Consider the following 19872-nt stretch of genomic DNA (forward strand, 5'->3'; position numbering starts at 1 on the left):
CATTCACAGAAGGCAATCGAGCGGTAATAGCTCAGTGGCATTACATTTATTGCACGTGTTGTTTATCTCGTGTTCCGTAGTATGTATGTCACGATAAACACCGTTTTAATATCTATCAACGAAGGGCCACACGTCACCGTTCCCTAACCACGTCACGTAACGTCACACTAGACCTGAACAACTGTGCTGACTAGCCGGTGATATTTACCTTCACTGTGGCTGAGCGGCTGGGCCCGTCAGTTTTACCCACTTACACTTGAGCGACATGTCGGCCACGTCCTGGGACACGTCCGTTCCGATCGGACTGCGCGCTTCAATGTCCACCGAGTCGAGGTCGTGCGTGCCGCCGCGCCCCACGCGCAGCAGCTCCACGCCCTTCCAGGCGATCATCACGCCGTTGTCTGTGCACAGGCGCGGCGGCGGCACGTGCACCTCAAAGCCCAGCGCCTCGCCCACGCGGCGCAGACAGGAGGTGATATAGCCGTTGCAGGCGACTCCGCCGGAAACGACCAGCCGGCGCGCGCCGTCGGGCAGCAGGCCGCGCGCCTGGCAGTAGTCCATGGCGCGCTGTGTGCGGTGGCACAGGTGGCGCGCCACGGCGTGCTGCAGCGAGGCGCACAGGTCGGCCGCTGTCGGTACCACGCCCGACGCTACCACGCCGTGGCGCTGCTCCTCGGAGGCCGCCAGCTTCTGCGCCGTGAACTTGAGGCCGGCGAAGCTGAACGAGCAGTCGCGGTACTGCGACAGCGGCAGCGGGAACTCGAAGGCGTGCGGGTCGCCGCGCGCCGCCAGCAGCTCCACGGCCCGGCCGCCGGCCAGTGTGGCGCACTCGGGCAGGTTGCGCAGCTTGAGCCGGCGCGCCGCCTTGTCGAGCGCCTCGCCGGGCGCGTCGTCCCTGCTGGCGCCGAGCAGCAGGAACCGGTCGGGCGCCTGCGCCACCGCCAGCAGACAATGGCCGCCCGAGATGAGCAGCGTCAGAAACGGAAACGCCACCTCCGGCGCCGCCATGCGCACGGTCAGAGCGTGCGCGCGCATGTGGTGGACGGGGATGAGCGGCAGGCTGGCTTGGCGCGCCAGCAGCCGCGCGTGCCGCAGGCCGACCAGCAGCGAGAGCGACAGGCCCGGCCGCACCGTCACCGCCACGGCGTCCAGCTCGGTCAGCGACACGCCGGCGTCTCGCAGCGCCCGCTCGGCGGCGGCGCCGATGTTCTGCGCGTGCAGGTCGCGCGCTATGGGCGGGATGATGCCGCCGTGGTCCAGGTGCACCTGCAGCTGAGAGTGCACCACGTCGCTGAGCACGCGGCCGGCGCCGTCCACCACCGCGCACCCGGTGTCGTCACAGCTGGTCTCAATGCCGAGCACGAGCGGCCGGCGGACGGCGGTACACAGCCGTCGGCGCAGGTGGCGGGAGCGCAGCGCCGCACGCCAGGGCACAATGCCAGGCACCATGCTGAGTGCTGCTGGAAGGCAAGAGAAGACGTGGCAATCATAATCATATCTGGTAATGGTTAGGCCTGGCCATACCGACAAATGTTTTTTTTTGGTGTTATGCTCGGGTTGACATCCTTCACATATCAAATAGTAAGAAAATTAAGCTCACTCTCATTCTACCTGAAAGTCAATTCTGGATTTGAAATAAAACAAACTTTTTGAGAAGCTTTCGCAGGGGCGGCGCCACGAATTTTTGACTGTGGGGTACTAGGGTGAAAAGGGCCCATGCATAGTGAAAGGAGCCCATGCGTGAAAAGGGCCCTTGCGCGGTGAAAAGGGCCCATACATTTATCATGGCGTAACCCGCGCTGTGCTGGGTAGGGGGGGGGCAGTTTTTACGCCCCCCCCCCCCCCCGGTCAGTTTTTTTGCAAATATTTAAAAAATGGCGGCGCCCAGCGCCGCCGTTTTTGGTACACCTGTTCATACATCTTCTCCGCACATGTGAAAATCTCAGACCCGGGTCTTCAAGGTCAGGTCACCAGGTCACGTCAAGTGACCATAAGTCAATGGGAGAAAATTGAAATGCGCCTCTTTTGGACGAATGTCGTTCAAAACGCTCTCAAACATCGGTTCATACGTTTACGTATGAACCGATGTTAGAGAGCGTTTTGTCACAGGTGCAGTTTTCCGATTCAGTGTGTTATGTTTACATATACACACTGAATCGGAAAACTGCACCTGTGACCCCTCTGTATGCCCCTGAGGTCATCTCAGGTCATGAACGGTCACCAGTAGTTTTGTGGCCATAACTTTTGATAGAGACGTGCTAGAGCGGTGAAAACACGTCAGATGTGTTCAGCTCGACCACCAGCACGGCGTGGGTTAAAGGCACTTGCAATAGCAATCTAATAGTCGACAGTGAAAGATGATAGAACCTGGATGCTTTTCTTTTTTCTTTTTATAAATTTAGTCCGAACCTTTTGATGGGAAGGATTCACAAGGACAGAGCCACCGCTAAGCGAAGTTTGTTGCAGTGACCCTGCCCTCTACCCTCCGATCGTCAAATTCCAGTTCTATGGCAGAATTTAGAGTCCAAAGTTTAATGTGCGCACATAGCCGCGCACGGCCGGTCCCCTCACTGACTTTGCCTGCGCCTGGCCTGTGCGCGCGCACGGCCGGTCCCCTCACTGACTTTGCCTGGCTACGGCCTGCCACCAACCGCAACCATACCTGTCAGGAGGCCCATAAACGTCAAGCGCCCGTCGCGCTTCGAACCCGGACTGCTATAACCGGGAACGCGTGCTCTCACCACGTGGAATTCAACGCTCTTCCAACTGAGCTTACGGGACCGGCTTGCCTCGCCAAAAGACTAAAAACACTTAATGCAGTATTGCATACCTATTACCTACCAACAAAGATAACCAGCGTTATTTGCCAAATTACCATCTATTTGAAATGTCTTCCTTTCGTCACGACAAAGATGCTTTGATAAATTGCCAGCCTGCCAATTATTGTTCATATTACGGAATATGGACGAGTTTCTACTACTTTTTAACTACGGGGTGCTACTGTATGCAGCTAACACTGTGCACTGCTTACTGTATAGTGTATATCCCTCGCCGGACCTATTGGTTTTCTACATACGCGCCGACCGAGGGGGGGGGGGGGCAATAACGACCCCCTCGGCGTTTCGCCCCTGGTGGAGCTAGCGCGTCGCGGAAAAAACGAGCGTGTGTGCCGTTACAAGATTCAGAGATTGATACCCGATTTTAAGGTCCTAGATCAACCGGTGACCTCTGAGATCAGGTCAAGTGCCCCAAGGTGGGGTTCCGTTTTTGATGAATAGCTTCGCAAAAAAACGGCCGCAGAGCCGCGATTTTGGCAGCATCGTGTCGCCGTCGCTCCGGCGCGTCGAATCATATACTTTTTGTTTGAGTGAGGTCAGCCTAGGGTGTTGCCTCGGGTCACGGTCAGGTCAGCGACCCCAGGTCACCAACTTATCGAAGGAGGTCATGTCGCATATCATTCGATTCAGCAGGTCTTCCTGAGTCTATTGGTGGCTTTCCCGACTCGCTAGCTCAATTTGATCGGGAGTTATTGAAGACAAATTATGACCTTAATGACTTCATAAATGACGTCAGCAAGGTCAACATTGCAAAAGTAACGCATGAAACCTTACAATAAGTGCATGAAATTATGCCTGAGATAGAAGGAGATCGTTCCCGGCGCCAGAATAGCAGTTTTAGTTTTCATTTTTCCCCATTCACTTTAAATAGTGAGGTCACGAAAATAACCTGACCTCATATGATCTTTAGGAAAAATCCGAGATATACGAGTACAAGTTGTGAGACTCATAATGGATACTAGATCCTGCAAGTTTCATTTCCCTGTGACATCTCCTCTGGCAGTGAGGGCATTGCGAAGTTGCGACATCTAAAGACCGTGCAGACTGCAGAGGTTCACTTATGACGTCATCAGTCAGTGACCTGACCTGACCCGAAAGTGCGATTGGTGTCAAAAGATCCGGCTTGAATCAAAGGTCAGGTATGCCAAGTTTCAGCTCTCTATCGCCGGCGTGTTTGGAGCTATCGCGAAAAAAAAACTTAGGCCCCGCCGGCCCCTCAGCCGGCGACGGTTGATTAAGACACAATTTCCAGGTAATTACCATGCACAATTTGAAATCCATTATTTTTGGTAAGAAATTGTGCTTTTAGAACGGGACAAGTGTTAGTGTTACATAATCTTTTTGGGGATAGAGGATGGAGCCGACTGCAGAGTCGGGTCGCTTTTCCTGGCCCGGAGTCTGAACGCTTTACTCTTAGCTACAGAAAGAGCCTCTGAGCACATGAAGGGGCCCCCTGAACACTTGACGGGGTCCTCTGAGCTACAGAAGGGCCGTGTGAATACACAAGGCCCTCTGAGCGCATGATTAGGCCCCTGAGAGCCCTCTCTTTATGAGGGCCCTCTGAACGCATACAGAACGCTCGACGGGGCCCCTCTGAGCTACAGAATGGCCCTGAGTAAACGACAGAGTCCCCTAAGTGCATGAAGGGGCCCTCTGATCACTTGACGGGCCCCTGATCGCTTGACGGGGGCCCCTGATTGCTTGACGGGGCCCTCTAAGCCAGAAAAGGCCATATGAGTACGCGACAGAGCCCTCTAAGCAAATGAAGAGGCTCCTGGTTGCGCGTGACGGGGCCATCATATCTTAAAGAAGACTCTCTGAGCATGTAAAGGGCCCCTGAATGCCTGGCAGGGCCCTCTGAGCGACAGAAAAGCTCTGAGCACACGAGAGAGCCCTCTAAACGCATGAAGGGGCCCCTACTTCCTTGATGGGCACACTCTGAGCACATAATTAGGGTCCCTGATTGCTTGACGGGGGCCCTTTAAGCTACATAAAGGCTCTCTGAGTACACGACAGGGCCCTCTGAGCGCATGAAGGGCCCCTGATCGCGTGATGGGGCCCTCTGAGCTACATAAAAGCTATCTGATCATATAAAGGACCCTTGAAAGTTTGGTAGGGCTCTCTAAGTGACAGAAGGGCACTCTAAACGCATAAAGGGCCCCTGAACGTTTGAGGGGGCCGCCCCTATGAGCTACAGAAAACCCTCCACGTACACGACGGGGCCCTCTGTCCGCATGCAGGGGTCCCTGAATGTTTGACGGGGCCCTCTAAGCCATAGAAAGGCCATATGAGTACACGACAGGGCCCTCTAAGCGCATGAGGAGGCCCCTAATCGCACGTAACGGGCCCTCTGAGCTACAAGAAAGCTCTCTGAGCATATAAAGGGTCCCTGAGCGCCTGACTGGGCTCTCTGAGCGACAAAACGGCCCCCAGCGCTTAGAGGGCCCCTGAACGCCTGACGAGGGTCCTATGAGCTACAGAAAAGCCCTGAGTACAAGAGAGGGCCCTTTTAACGCATGAAGGGGCCCCTAATTCCTTGGTGAGGGCCCTCCGAGCACATGATAAAGGCCCTGCTTGCTTGACGGGGTCCTCTAAGGTACATAAAGGCCCTTTGAGTACACAGCAGGGCCCTCTAAGCACAAGAAGAGGCCCCTAATCGCGCGTGACGGTGCCCTCTGAGCTACATGAAAACTCTCTGAGCATTTAAAGGGCCCCCTGAACGTCTGGCTGGCCTCTCTGAGCGACAGAAGGGCCCCAGCGCTTAAAGGGCCTCTGTACGCTTGACGAGGGCCCTATGAGTTACAGAAAAGCCCTGCGTACACGAGAGGGCCCTCTAAACTCATGAAGGGGTCCCTGATTCCTTGACGGGGCCCTCTGAGCACATTATAAGGGTCCCTAATCGCTTGACAGGGGCCCCTCTAAGCTACATAAAAGCCCTCTGAATACACGACAGGACAGGCCTTAAAAGCGCCCCACCGATCAGTAGGGGCCTGTAACAGCCGCCTGTTAAATTTTTCAGCATTGGCCCTCTGTCGGCAATAGTTATTTGATCACTGCTAGAACCTATTTAACGGTTTTAGAGGGCCATTGCACGACTACCAAAAAGTCTTGAAAAAGTTCAGATTGGGCTCCTGACTGTGGGGTACTGGGTATATGCAGTACCCCACAGTCAAATGACTGTGGGGTACTAGCAGGCACGTACCCAGGATTTCGCCCAGGAGGGGGCCACCTGCTTCCGAAGGGGCCCTTAGGTCACCCGGGGCCCCCCGGCCGCCCAGGCGACCAGGGGCCCCCAGGCAACCAGGGGCCCTCAGAGGTCCCAGGCAACCAGGGGCCCCCATGCGACCAGGCCCCGCTACCAGGGGCCCCCTTGGCGACTAGGGGCCCCAGGCGATCAGGGCCAGGGGCCCCATGCGACCAGGCCCCCGGCTACCAGGGCCCCCTAGGCGACTAGGGACCCCAGGCAATCAGGGCCCCCATGCGACCAGACCCCGGCTACCAGGGGCCCCTAGGCGACCAGGGGCCAGGAAACCGGGTGCCCTCGGATGACTGCAGGGGCCCATCGGGTCATCAGGGGCCCCTCGGGTAACCAGGGGCACATAAATGAAACTTCGATATCATTTTTCTCCCTAGTAAAAGACGTTTTATCCAGTGTTTGAAAAAAATATACCGGGGCCTGAAGGGCCCCGTGGCCCCCCCCTTGGGTACGTCACTGGGTACTAGTACCCCACGTACCCCACGGTGGCGCCGCCCATGAGCTTTCGGCATTGCGCCATCATCAGCTCTCTGATCATCAGCTCTCTGATGATGGCTCAATGCCAAAAGCTTCTCAAAAAGTTTGTTTTATTTTGAATCCGGAATTTACTTTTAGGTAGAATAAGAGTGAGGTTAATTTTCTTACTATTTGTTACAATATCTCTCAAACTAGCATTTAAGCATATTCAAGACTCCTTCACATAACAAGGGAACAATTTTCCCTTTATCTATGTCATTGTCCATGTCATGTGTCTTTCAATCTAATCTAAGCATTGAAAAACTGGCCAGCATAGCTTAAATTACAACAGATCACCATGAACCCTTGGTCTATTCCTTATTGCTTATTCTACATCCGGCATAGCTCAAGACAGACAGTTAAGAATTCTTCATAAACCCTGATCAAAATTCAAAACCATCAGTATTTGTTGTGCTGGCTAATAAATAGTTTTTCTGTCAGCACCCAGTCAGTTACCTTGTCAAAAAATGGAAGAATGTTTAAAATTTACCTTTGAAAATGAGCTGGTCCTAAGGTTTATCATTTACCATAGGTTCAATGTTATAGTTTGACCCAAGGCTATATAAACCTGATATAAACCGTTTGACCTATGCGAACCGCGGTGAAAGGTGGATTGCAGTTCGAGCGCCAGCAAAGTCGACTTATTTTGCTTCCATATCCCAGTGCTTATTGAAGTATTTACTTTCGAAATTTCCTGCGCAGTAGTAAATATTCCTTACCATAAAAACTAAAAAGCTAATGATTTACCCACGATTTACCATATCTTGAAAACAGGAAGTTGTGCCAAATGGTGCCAATACGTCGTGAAAACGTTTTCTTGGTACGTTGCAGCCAGGGTATATTGACGTTGCAGCAACCACGCACTTGCAACATTGGATTTTGCTAAAGGCCTGGCTTAGGTAGAGGTATACACTATGCGTTTTCTGCGTGCATTTTTTGCGTGTTGCGTGATTTGCGTAATATCTTTCTAGAAAAAAGTTATTACTAATATAACTTCTTCAATATTTACTTAAAGATAATTAAAACTTTAACATTCATTAAAAGTTTATATGCAAAACATATAACAAAAACGTAATGTTGTTTCTTTCTAGAACGATATTACGCCGGCAAATCACGCAAACTCGCAAAAAACGCACGCAGAAAACGCATAGTGCAGCCAGGCCTTTATGCATGGATGTCCGTGAAGTCCTAGAAGTGAAGATGTCCGTCAGCACCTCCAATGAATGTCCCGGTCCGTAAAGTTAGCGTCAGCAGCAACAACGAATACCTACAGCGTCGGATTCAGAATCGCTTTAAAAGCCTCTCAGGGATTTAAAGTCCCTCCTTCATCCCTAAATCGGCCCGTCGAAGGGGCGCGACGCCCCCCCCCCCCCCCCCAGCCAGCATTTTGCTTGGGCTGAACTGTGGCAAACGTCGGGCAGCTTGGGCTTAGCTTGGGTTTGCCCACTTTGATCAAAACCAATTACCAATGTACTTTTTACTAGGGCTGAGCTGGGGCATGCCGCAGCTATGCCCACGTGCGGATAGCAGTAGCTCAGCCCGACATCTGCCCGCGCATCCAAAACAGGCTTAACTTGGGCGGAGCGCGGGCTGAGCAAGAGCTTTACTCCAGTTAGCCGAAGGACACAGTCAGCTCTGACTGTGTCCTTCGGCTAACTGGAGTAAAGCCGGAGCTTAGCCATACTTGTGGTGTTGGGGCATTTGGTGGTTGATGTTTGGGCGCGTGTGACAGCGCGAAGAAGGGAAAGTGCTCACTGCTCTTATCAAGTGGACTGGCATGGAGCTTTACGGTAGGTTAGTGTAGGTATTGAATGGTGCGCTTGATCGTATGTAAACGTCATGATTTTGACTGAGTTTAACGCCATCAAACATGAAGCTGAATAGCTGTTCAGCCTGGCGACTTATACCCTCGCTCAGAAAAGCTGCATTCCGTGCCTTTATATCTTTGTGAAATACCAGCACTTCTGAATCAGGAAAATGAAATACAAAACACAAATATTTATCTACTTATCACCGAGCACGCTCATTCTCTGTCCGCGTTTAAAATCGAATGAACATTTTATACGGATCAATGAGAAGTGCTGTTACAGTATTAATGCAACAGTTATTTTTCAAGCCAACATGCAATGTAAATTAAACCAATTAATCTCTTTTTCAGGTACGTAGGGTAGCCTGGGGCAAGACGCCCCAGATAATTTATTTTGCTACATAAATTTTGTCCCACATCACCTGGAAGGCCAAATTTGTGCTCAATGCGTTCTTTGGACATTTTACTTTAAATTGCACCCCTCAAATTGATTCACTTATGATCAGACTCCAAGCTAGGAAGTGATTTGTGAAACAACTGCAAATGGGGCATTTTGCCCCAACCCCAGGGCAAAACGCCCCACGGCCTGGGGCAAGTAGCCCCATACTTTAGATTAAAGATTTAACATGGTAGTTGGCTAAATCTTATGTGAGAGGTCCGTTAGACCTCTGGAGGCACGGCACTGAAGTTAGCACATTCCATCCTGTCAGGTGCTCAGGTATGACACTATTGTATGAGCAGGTTTTTCATCTACCTCATAAGACCAAATAATAAATTATTGCAATGCAAATGTTAACAAAATACTTCCTTTGCCATCCAGTTGCTGAGAAAAATACACATAAAGGCATAGAAACTTACTGTTCGCCTGCTACCGAACATAAGAAAGTGGGTAGCCCGAACAACACATGAGGTAAAACGCCCCAGGGGCTTTTTGCCCCGCGACCTACTGGGGCGTTTTACCCCATCACGTAGTTCGGTCAGAGAACAACGCCTTGCACTCCAGCAAGACATAATTTAACACGAACCAACCCGGCATGATAAGCGTTAGACAATAGTTGTTCAAAATACATAAAAGTCGTTAACCTAATGTGGACCATAAAAGAACGCCATGATACATAATCTGACAACAAAACATAAAAATCACTCAAAAAACACATTTTTGGCTATATCTCCCGAAAGAGTCATCACAATTTCTTTCCAGTCTGCTCATATAATGATCATATAGTGCACGTTTTATAGAAGAGATGATGTTTCCCCAGAACCCTGCCAGTTCCGAGAAACATCGGTGAGGCGTTTTACCTCGGCGGGGCGACTTGCCCCGGTCTACCCTACCATTAGAGCAGATGGTTCCAAAAAATGGAATAGTTATACAAACCAGGACCGGGTGGACGCCGTCACGCCGCAGTCGCCCTCGCCCAGTGGTTTAGCGGAAACTGCCGGCTTATAATTTAAGTAGGTACCTATACCTACATATACGGAAACTGCGCCGAAAGCTGGCCGACCACCTACTTCAGATGTGTGTGTGTGTGGAGGAGCCAGACGCCTCCAAAGCTCCAATTCACCAGAGTTCCTTACAAACGATTGTTTGCTAATTACTTTGTCTTATGAGCGATTACTTGCTGTCCTTACTTTATGCTTTCGGTTGTGTTCAACCAACTACCAAGTACCTATTATGAACGGGGAGGGAGGCTAGCGGGCCTTGTGATTGTTTTATAGTTTTGATGGCGCTTTTTCATGACTCATGCCATATTATGTATTGCTTCAGTATGCAGTTCACTGTTTCATGTATTTGTGTTCCATTTGACGTGTCTGTAGTCGTTTGAAATATACATTCAATTAAAGTCAACCACTACTTTCCTTTCGCAATGCTCGATGACCGGTTAACAGAGCATATGAGTGACCGTAACAATTTTAAATATGCATTGAAACCGCACAACCTACTGAAAGTGCAATGGCTGCTCCTTGCTAACTTGATCCAGTGTGAAGCAAAAGCAAGATGAAGTCAAGTCGAGACTTGAGAAAACAGGAGCCGTCACTCGAGCCGAACCCGAGCAAAGCCACAGCAGTTTGCAATGTATAAACCCCATTCACTTCTATGGCTTAAGTCGGGATAGACAGGGCACACAGAGTGGGCTTGCCGGAGTTCAGCCCGCTCGGGCCCAGAATAATTTCCATTATATAAATGGATTCACTGCTCGGGCTTAAATCGGGCTAACGCCAATCGTCGCTCAACTATACTTGAGCGACGATTGGCTTTCCGGAGCTCGCAGAGCGGGCATACCTCCGGCAGAGCATGGGCTTTAGTCGGTGTTTTTGTGTCATACGCCGACTTTAGCCCAAGCCTGCCCTAGCCGACTTTAGCCCGACTAAAAATATCGGGCAATCCGCACTTGAGCCTGCTTGGGCCCGGAGCAAACTTGCTGGCTGGGGTCGACGCCCCTCCTTCGAGAGGCGACTTTTAAAGTGACCTTGACCTTGACTTATGATCTTGATCTCAGATTTTTTCAAATATGCTACTGCTTCTCGATGAGACGATCACACTGGTGGGCGAAATTTTCCAATATCTCCAAAAATGAAGATTTTATAGGGTACGGCGACTTTTAAAGTGACATTGACCTTGACCTATGACCTTGACCTCTGATTTTTTTAATGTGCTACTGCTTCTCGATGAGACGAACACACTGGTGGGCGAGTTTTTCAAATCGGACCATAAACAAAGATTCTACAGGGTACGCAGTGTTTTAACCTCTCAAGGTCAAAAGGTTTGACCTAGGAAAAAAGGTCACCATTTTCGAACTCAGCGTGCCATGGGCTATCTGTATGCTAATTTTGAACGAAATCATTACTCGAATTTGAATCCGAATAATTACGTTTAAAGTGACCTTTACCTTGACCTAGGACCTTGACCCCAGATTTTTTGGATGTGCTACTGCTTCTCGATGAGACGAACACAGTGGCGGCCGAAATTTTCCAATATCTCTAAAAATGAAGATTTTATAGGGTAGGTGACTTCTAAAGCGACCTTGGCCTTGACCTATGACCTTGACCTCTGATTTTGTTTTATTGTGCTACTGCTTCTCGATGAGACGAACACACTGGTGGGCGAGTTTTTCCAATCGAACCATAAACAAAGATTCTACAGGGTGCGCAGTTTTTTGACCTCTCAAGGTCAAAAGGTTTGACCTAGGAAAAAAGGTCACCATTTTCGAACTCAGCGTGCCATGGGCATATGTACCTATGCTAATTTTGAGCGAAATCATTACTCGAATTTGAATCCGAATATTTACGTTAAGTGACCTTGACCTTGACCTATGACCTTGACCTCGGATTTTTTTTTAATGTGCTTCTGCTTCTCGACGAGACGAACACAGTGGCGGCCGAAATTTTCCAATATCTCCAAAAATGAAGATTTTATAGGTTACGGCGACTTTTAAAGTGACCTTGACCTTGACCTATGACCTTGACCTCTGATTTTTTTGAATTCGCTACTGTTTCTCGATGAGACGAACACAGTGAAGGCCGAAATTTTCCAATATCTCTAAAAATGAAGAATTTATTGGGTACGGCGACTTTTAAGGTGACCTTGACCTTGACCTATGTCCTTGACCTCCGATTTTTTTGAATGTGCTACTGCTTCTCGATGAGACAAATTTGTCGCAGTGGTGGCCGAAATTTTCCAATATCTCTAAAAATGAAGATTTAATAGGGTACGGCGACTTTTAAAGTGTGCTTGACCTTGAACTATGACCTTGACCTCGGATTTTTAAAAATGTGCTACTGCTTCTCGTTGAGACGAATACACTGGTGGGCGATTTTTTCAAATGGGACCATAAACAAAGATTCTACAGGGTACGCAGTGTTTTGACCTCTCAAGGTCAAACGGTTTGACCTTGGAAAAAAGGTCACCATTTTCGAACTCAGCGTGCCATGGGCTATCTGTATGTCAATTTTTAGCGAAAGCATTATTCGAATTTGAATCCGAATACGAATACGACGCTAACTTTATGGACATCCTAAAGGGTTCGTCTGATCGCCATAATAAAGGCCGTTGTACACAGGCAACTCCCGTCGGCAACTCGGTTGCAGCAATCGGCAACTCGGCAACAGCAATCGGTTGCTCGGCGACAGCCTTTTCTGTTGCTCTGGGTTGCAAAAGTGCTGCCAAATGCTATTCAGGGTTGTTCAAATATTGCCCAATATGTCGGCAACATCCGACGATCGCCGACGATCGCTGAGCGTGACGTCACGATAATTATAACCAATGGACGAGCTGTTGCTCTCGATCGCCGAGAAGTTGAATATTTTGAACTTTCTGGCTGTTGCTGCGGTGTTGCTGGCCGCTTCTGCTGTACGAGCATGCAGCTATGGAGCAGCAAATAGGTAAAATATTTACAAAATACCGTCCTCTTAGATTTTTCAATGCCGATTACTAGTCAGGATATCTGAAAGGGATTTTGACAGGTTTGATATTGGTCTCAATTCTGATTTATTGGTGGGGATCAGTGCCGAAGAAACCGTGGGGGACCGTCCCCCCGGGCCCCATTAATTCCATTTTCTTGGGGACCTGTGGGTATAATATATAACGAAAGTGGACCATTTTTACTTATGTTTTAAAGAAAATTAACCACTTGGGCCCCGGCCTGTATTGGTGTTCTAAATCTCATTCCAAATATCGGAGCCCTATATCAGTGAGTAGATCTCAATAAGTCGGAGTTCACAGCAAGCTAGTGGGCCCAGCCTGAAGATTCCAGGGCAAATCTTCGTATGGCATTTCTTCGTCGCGCAATTTTTCGTCCGCAAATCTTCGTCGGCGCATTTATTCGTGTCGCATTATTTCGTCTCGCATTTCTTCGTAGTGGTAGGCGCAAATATTCGTAGCGCGCGCCCATGAAGGGAGCTGTATGACCCCTGAAAGCACCCATTCAATAAAACAATCGCTTTGGACTAATTATCATTTTAGTGATTATCAACTCATGCCACAGATAAACAACATACACATGCTACTCCAGTCTCCAACCTTTGATGTTTGTTTTAACTTTTAATACCACGTTTTGGCGTTAAAAAGATAGTGGCATCACTAGCAAACGATGGCACAGGCAAGCTATCATTGATACATATCGTCTATCGATACATATATAATACGCAGAAAACTTTAATATCCAACGCCACAAACCTCAAACAACATCTGCGTCCGGTTGCCGGTGGGCTCTGGAATGCCGGTTGTCGAGAGTCGCCCAGTTCCTCGGCGTGACGTAATTGTGACGTCAGCAATGTGAAAGCAAATTCATCGGTGTTGCTAGGAGTTGCTCGCATGCTGCCACCGGTTGCCCGGCGATCGGTTGCCCAGAGTCGCCGAGCAACCGATTGCTGAGAGTTGCCGGCGGAAGTTGCCCGTGTACAACGGCCAATTAAGGGTCGCAATCGATTCCTCGGGTCAATATCTAGCCGCAGCCTCGGGTTCCAGATGTGTGCATCTTACCCCTTACCCCTTAATCGGCCCTTAAAGGAAGGGGTACGTAAAAAAACAGGGTTCGTCTGATCGCCAAAATAAGGGTCGCAATCGATTCTTCGGGTCAATATTTAGCCGCACCCTTTTGACGCGCCCCTTCCTTAAAGGGCCGATTAAGGGGGCCGATTAAGGGTCTTAATTAAGGGGTAAGATGCACACATCTGGAACCCGAGGCTGCGGGTTCCAGATGTGGTGACGCGTCATATCTGTTTGATACGGACCCATCTGAAACATGTTTCGTGAGGCTCCAAAACTATTCAATTCATCTCCTTCAAAAAAGTGTTTTGTAACATTTTCGATGTTTTTTTTTTGGGGGGGGGGGGGCTTAATTGCTAGCTCCGTTCATCCTATCTTGCGTGAGGATAGTCATCACTCGGGGACCAGTCGTTGAAAGCAAGAAACAACGACGAGGAGAATGTTTTGTAAAAAAAAAGTCGCAGCGATTGCATTGAGCATTAAACGAAAAAAACTATCTGTGGGTGGCAACCCCCATGTGCGGGCGAGGGTTAGGCAATCTTCGACGAACTCGCGCATAACTCGGGAACGATTAGAGCTAGCTACAGCGCCGTCTGCCTAAGAAAATATCTGAGTTATTTTCAAAAAACTAAAGGAGGAGGGGCATTTTTACACCCCTCTCTCCAGGGGCCCGGGAACGATTTTCAAGTTGGGGGGGGCGAACCTAAAATACCTGACATGATGCTTATGAAACAGTGGCGTAGCTAGGGGTCTACGGGGACACGTACCCCCCCCCCCATCGGGTTCGAAGCGACGTCTTGGGGCTCTGCGGCGCCATTTGACCGCTCGCGCTGAGGGTTAACAATGGCCATATTTCGACTCATAAGGGTCCCATGGGGCTCGTTAGAGCGCCTCGTGGGCCCTAGCCACACTAAGATCTCCATAAGGGCCCCACGCCGGCTTCTGAGGGCCTATTGCGGCTTTTAAGGGCCCCTCGGTCATCGGTGGTCCCCAAAGGCCCATTATTGGCTTCTGAGAGTTCTTACCGGCCTATGAGGGGCCAGTTCTAGGGGCATTTCCCCGTTCCCGCCTGTGATGGTCCCACACTTATTTTTCTGAGGGCCCCATAACGGCAAATGTGGGGGCACTCATCGGCGCCTATGAGGGCCCACACCGGTGTCTCTGAGGGTTTCAAACCCCCAACTTTGAGTGCCTACACCAGTGCCTTATATTAAGCCCTATATCGGCGGCTCTGAGGACCCAACAGTCAGCACCTGCGCATCTAAAGGCCACCCACTGGTGACTTTTGAGGGCCCCACACCGGTGAATACTGACTCTGAGGGCCCCAACGGCGTCTGACAGTACCATGCCGGTCTCTAAGGACCCCACAGGACTTCTCCTGCCGGCCTAAGGGCCCCTTGCCCATCACTGAGAACCCCCTGCCGCCTTGTAGAGGGTTCGCGTCAGCAGCTCTAAAGGCCCCACACCCGTCTGTAACGGCTCCACACCAGCGTCTATGAGGGCCCACAGCAAAGCCTGTAAGGACTATTGGTGCCAATCGGAATTTCTTTTCTTGGAATTCCAATTTTTGTCCAATTCCAATTTGGAATTTGGACGGAATTCTTAACATTTTTTTGGAAATTAATCGGAACACAAGGCCTTTAAAATTTAAAATTTTAAAACGGAGGCCTTTAAAACGCTTTTAAACACTTTTAAAATGTACGCAAAAAATGCAAAAATCGTTAAAAATTGGAATAGCCCCCGCTTTGGACAAAATTGGAAATTTACTTGGCAATTTCTTGGAATTGGATCGGAATTGGAATTGAAATTTCATGAAATTGGCACCACTAGTAAGGACCCTCACCGGCGCCTCTGAGAGAATCACACTATCTCTGATCTGTGATCAGACTCTCTCTGATCTCACACTAATCTCTGAGCGCCCACACCGGCACCTGCATGACGGCCCCACACCAGTGCCTCTAAAGGCCCCTTACCGGCGGCTCTGAGGGCCCTACTCCGGTGATTCTGAGGGCGCTACCGATAACCGAAGGCACCACTCAAACCCAAGGTATATAAAAACACTGCTCAAACCCTTAGTGTCGCTGAGCTTGAATCCCATACCGGCCTTCCGAGGGCGCCACGTCAGTGCACTCATTGCCCCGCACCCCTCCCTCACATCCGGAGCGGGTAAACTGTGTCATGCCTATAACAACGATTTTACCAACGTTGTACGTTATGTAATTCTCAAAGTTGACTCAAATGGTTCAGTAAAATGATAAAATCCGGCTTGCCAAACTTTTGGCCAAGGTCAGGCCCAAACCAAAGCGGGATGACAATAGCAGAAGTTGTCAAATCGATACTGTATCAACAGAAACCATTCAGATGGCAAGGAAAATGCCATGTGTTGATGTTTAGATGATAAAGGAAACAAGAAGGAAAGAAGTCCGGAAAATGGATGAACGATCCTTTATCGCTGCCTCAATATTGAGGGGGCGCCGCCCCCTCGGCTCTCACGTTGGGGGGGGGGGGGCAAGCGCCCCCGCTGCCCCCCCCCCCCTGTTCCCGGGTCTATGCCTCTCCCTCCCCAGCACAAGGGTTGAGGACGGAATATGTAGACAGCACTCTGAGGAGTTCCTCACCCGACCGATGCACGTGTGAGTGGACCGGTCCGACCAGTCGCCACAGGACGGCTTTTTCATGTCGCACAGACTGTGCCGCAGACCTTCACCCATTCGTCCTGCGTTAATACATTAGTCGAGGTGTGGTTAGGGGAGCCACGGCGGCGAGCGCAGGGGCATGGCTGTCCGCGCGCCCCGGTCGTGTTGGCCCCTGCTGCCGCTGCTGCTGCCGCTGCTCGGGCCAGCAGCCGCCGCCGTGCCCCGAGGGGTCGCCAACGTCAGCAACACTCAGACGGTCAGTCACAGGGACGCCACCAACGTGAGCTCATACCGGGATCAATCGTTTGTTTAAACGTGCTTCGGGCCGTGAGCTTTTTTTTTTAATGGACTTTAGGTATTAGTAACTTAATCTGTTGAGTGCTTGAGCAAGGAGCATAATACAAGCGTAATACACAAGTTTTAATGACCGGATCTCCTTGAAATTACCAAAATCGAAAAAGCCAAATATTTATTCGTTGGTATTCGTTGCTATTCCATAAGATATAAAAAGTGATTAAGATATTAATCGCTTATATATATTAAGATATTAAAGTGATAAGATATAAAAAGTGATCACTTTTTATATCTCATCGAATAGCAACGAATACCAACGAATAAATATTTAGCTTTTTCGATTTTGGTAATTTCAAGGAGATCCGGTCATTAAAACTTGTGAACTATAGTAACGATAGATCCAGTGGCAAAGCTGTTAAAACTACAACTTCGTTAAGCTGCAGGTAGGGATCCTTTTCGAGCAACTTAAATTGTGCGTTTTTCTGTATTTCGTATTTTATGCCAAATTTCTTTCACAACTTTTCGAAATTTTCAAAAAGGTTATTCAGAGCATTCACTGTTCATTTCCACGTCAGCCTAATCAAAAATGACGAAAAAAACATCAAACGGTTTTCATTTTACAGCGATTTTACTAAACCACTACCTTACTGTCTCAAATAGCCCCACTGTCTCAAATAGCCCCACTTTACGGTACCGGTTTTTCTGACCTGGTGACCTGACCCAAGGTCACCCGGACCTGAAATTTTTAGGTCATATGTATAGGCTGTGCCAAATTTGGCGGCGCTGCACGCCGCCGTTTTTACGCTATCTTTGAAAAACCTTACGGGGTCGCATCGACCCCCCCCCCCCTGCCAGGGCGAGGGTTAACACATAAACGTACTGTTAGATGAGCCTATCCAAGTACTTGATGTGGTCAAGATAAGGTAAGGTAACCGGCCAATGGGGTTGGGACCTCAATTTTCAAAGTTATTGTTTTTATGATAATCATATTTTACTCGAATTTATGACACACCCATTTCTGGTGAAAGCGCTATGGTTAACGAGGAAAAGTGCTCTGAATTCCCTATTTTTATTTTTTAACGTCCTTGATATGACGTCACTAGGGTATGAATTTCGTAGGCACTTATTGGCGCACTCGAGACAAATAAAAATGCTAGTTTTCAAGATTCAAATTTGCAACGAATGAAAAAGGCAAGACAACAAAGACGCCGCAACACATGTTACCTGTATAATTACGAGCGAGTGAGCGCAGCGAGCGAAGCGGTCTTTTCAATATAACGGAAAAATCTCAGTATGAGCGGCCCGGTCCGGCCTGTAACGCTTTTGAGAGACTTATATCTCAGCAACCGCTGGACCGATTGGCCTGCGGTTTTTTTTTTGCTGGATAGCCCCATCCCTTCTACCCCGTAACCCGCGACCGCCTGGGGGGGGGGGGTCGGATCCGACCCCCCCCCCTCCGTTTTTCTTGAATAACTCATGAACCGCTCACGCTACCAACTTGAATTGGCATACCTTCTCCCCTATAAATTTGACGTCTCCTGTGTAATTTTTAAGAGTTTTTTTATAACTTTTTGAGATACCGTAAACGAGGGTGACTTTGCCTTGCGGGGTGACTTTGCCATGCTTCTCGAAAAAGCCTTTAGGGAGATCTCCAGTGGTATTTTACGAAGAATGTAATACTTTTGTATGCACGCATGAAAGATAATTGATGGGCCTTCCAATATAACCAACTCTGAGAGATAAGTTACCACTAAATACCTAACTGGGCTCCATTTTATTGGAGTAATTGAAATGGTCAAATTTGAAGAGGTCAGCACTTTTTATTATCTAACCATGTTTCAGACGAACTGCGATGCTGAAACTTGGTATGGTTGATCATGACAATGCTGTGAAGTTAGCATATCCAACAAAACTGGCATTCTTCGTTTAGCTAAAACTTTTGTTGGAGATTTTTCCAAGTGAATTGCAGGCCACATGGGGTGACTTTTCCACCATGTTATCAATGCAAAAATGAAATACTTATCCGATGCATTGCAATTCAAAATAATTTTTCAAGTTATCATCGTTTTGATCTCCAAATTGGTTTTTAGAAAGTAGTAGTTTATATATTGAGAATTAACACAGGAATGCACAGTGTTAGTATAGAAAAGCAAAAATTACCAAAATAAAAATGGATGAAGCTGGGCCCAATTGTTCGGTACAGCCAAGATCATCTACATTTCCTGAGTTGGCCAGTAAGACTGGCTGAAGAAATCTGTACCATTTTATAGATCAAAACGCTGATAATAAGGGTGCCGGAAAGATGCCGCAAGAACGTCCTCTTTCTGTTCCTCTCAATGCCGCTGGAAGAAAGCGGCAAGGTCCTAGAGTACCGATACAATCATATTTTTGCTTATTTATCTATTCTGAACCATTTTTTAGTTTCTAGTTACTATAAAACAGGGGTCGGCAAATGGTGGGGCATGCCCCCTTTGGGGGTAATGGCGCCCTTCGGCGGGGGGTAATGAGGGACTCTGAGAAAGCCTCATCATTTTTAGAATTAATGGCTCCCTTGATGTGACAGACATCGCAACTGTTGTGCCCCAGGATTCAAAGATTAGTCGAGGGCAAACGAACAAAACATGACCTGATTAGCTGGCGCATGCCAATTTTCATGTATGTATACATAGCTGCTCACCATTCCGCACAGTCGCGCAAAGGTAACTGTCATGTATTAACTGGCCTATTGGCGTTTTCACAGTCCGACTAACGCAAGGGAGAGGAGTTGTCCATTGCACCCTGACCCGAGCATCTCGGCCTCTGAGCTGGAGCTTTGCAGAAAAATGAGCGTGCTGCCCATGAAGATAGGCAGCCGCTGCTACCCAATTTAAAGGTTCTTGGTCATTTGGTGACCTTTCAGAGGTCAATGACAAGTCCCGAGTAAATCGGCTCTTGCTGTAACTTCTTGAAGTGAGATTTTGTGGCCTACCATGATCTCAAGAAATATCTCACAAATCAACGGTTATTCGGGTTATTTTCAGGACAGATAAAGATGATCGGCT

At 48.9% G+C, this 19872-nt stretch overlaps 1 protein-coding gene across 5 annotated transcripts; it reads right to left on the reverse strand.

Annotated features, from left to right (window-relative positions):
* Positions 1 to 18: 18 nt before the first annotated feature.
* Positions 19 to 7195, reverse strand: LOC122381130 (probable tRNA N6-adenosine threonylcarbamoyltransferase, mitochondrial). 5 transcript variants are annotated; one of them, XM_043364977.1, is made up of 2 exons: positions 7100 to 7195; positions 19 to 1457 (listed from the first exon to the last, which is right to left on the reverse strand). In XM_043364977.1, exon 2 carries the CDS (start codon positions 1447 to 1449, stop codon positions 211 to 213), a length of 1239 nt encoding a protein of 412 aa, XP_043220912.1. In that variant the 5' UTR covers positions 1450 to 1457; positions 7100 to 7195; the 3' UTR covers positions 19 to 210. The 5 variants fall into 5 exon arrangements, with proteins under 5 accessions (XP_043220912.1, XP_043220902.1, XP_043220930.1 ...); XM_043364967.1 differs by having other exon boundaries at positions 19 to 1460; XM_043364995.1 differs by having other exon boundaries at positions 19 to 1460; positions 7066 to 7184.
* Positions 7196 to 19872: the final 12677 nt, after the last annotated feature.

The sequence above is a fragment of the Amphibalanus amphitrite genome, unplaced genomic scaffold (genome assembly GCF_019059575.1).
Source record: "Amphibalanus amphitrite isolate SeventyFive unplaced genomic scaffold, NRLGWU_Aamphi_draft 000010F_arrow, whole genome shotgun sequence".
Taxonomy (NCBI): Eukaryota; Metazoa; Arthropoda; class Thecostraca; order Balanomorpha; family Balanidae; genus Amphibalanus; species Amphibalanus amphitrite.

Bases quoted from the DNA above. Each gene is read 5' to 3' on its own strand.
- LOC122381130 (XM_043364977.1), bottom strand. From the start codon at position 1,449: ATGGTGCCTGGCATTGTGCCCTGGCGTGCGGCGCTGCGCTCCCGCCAC.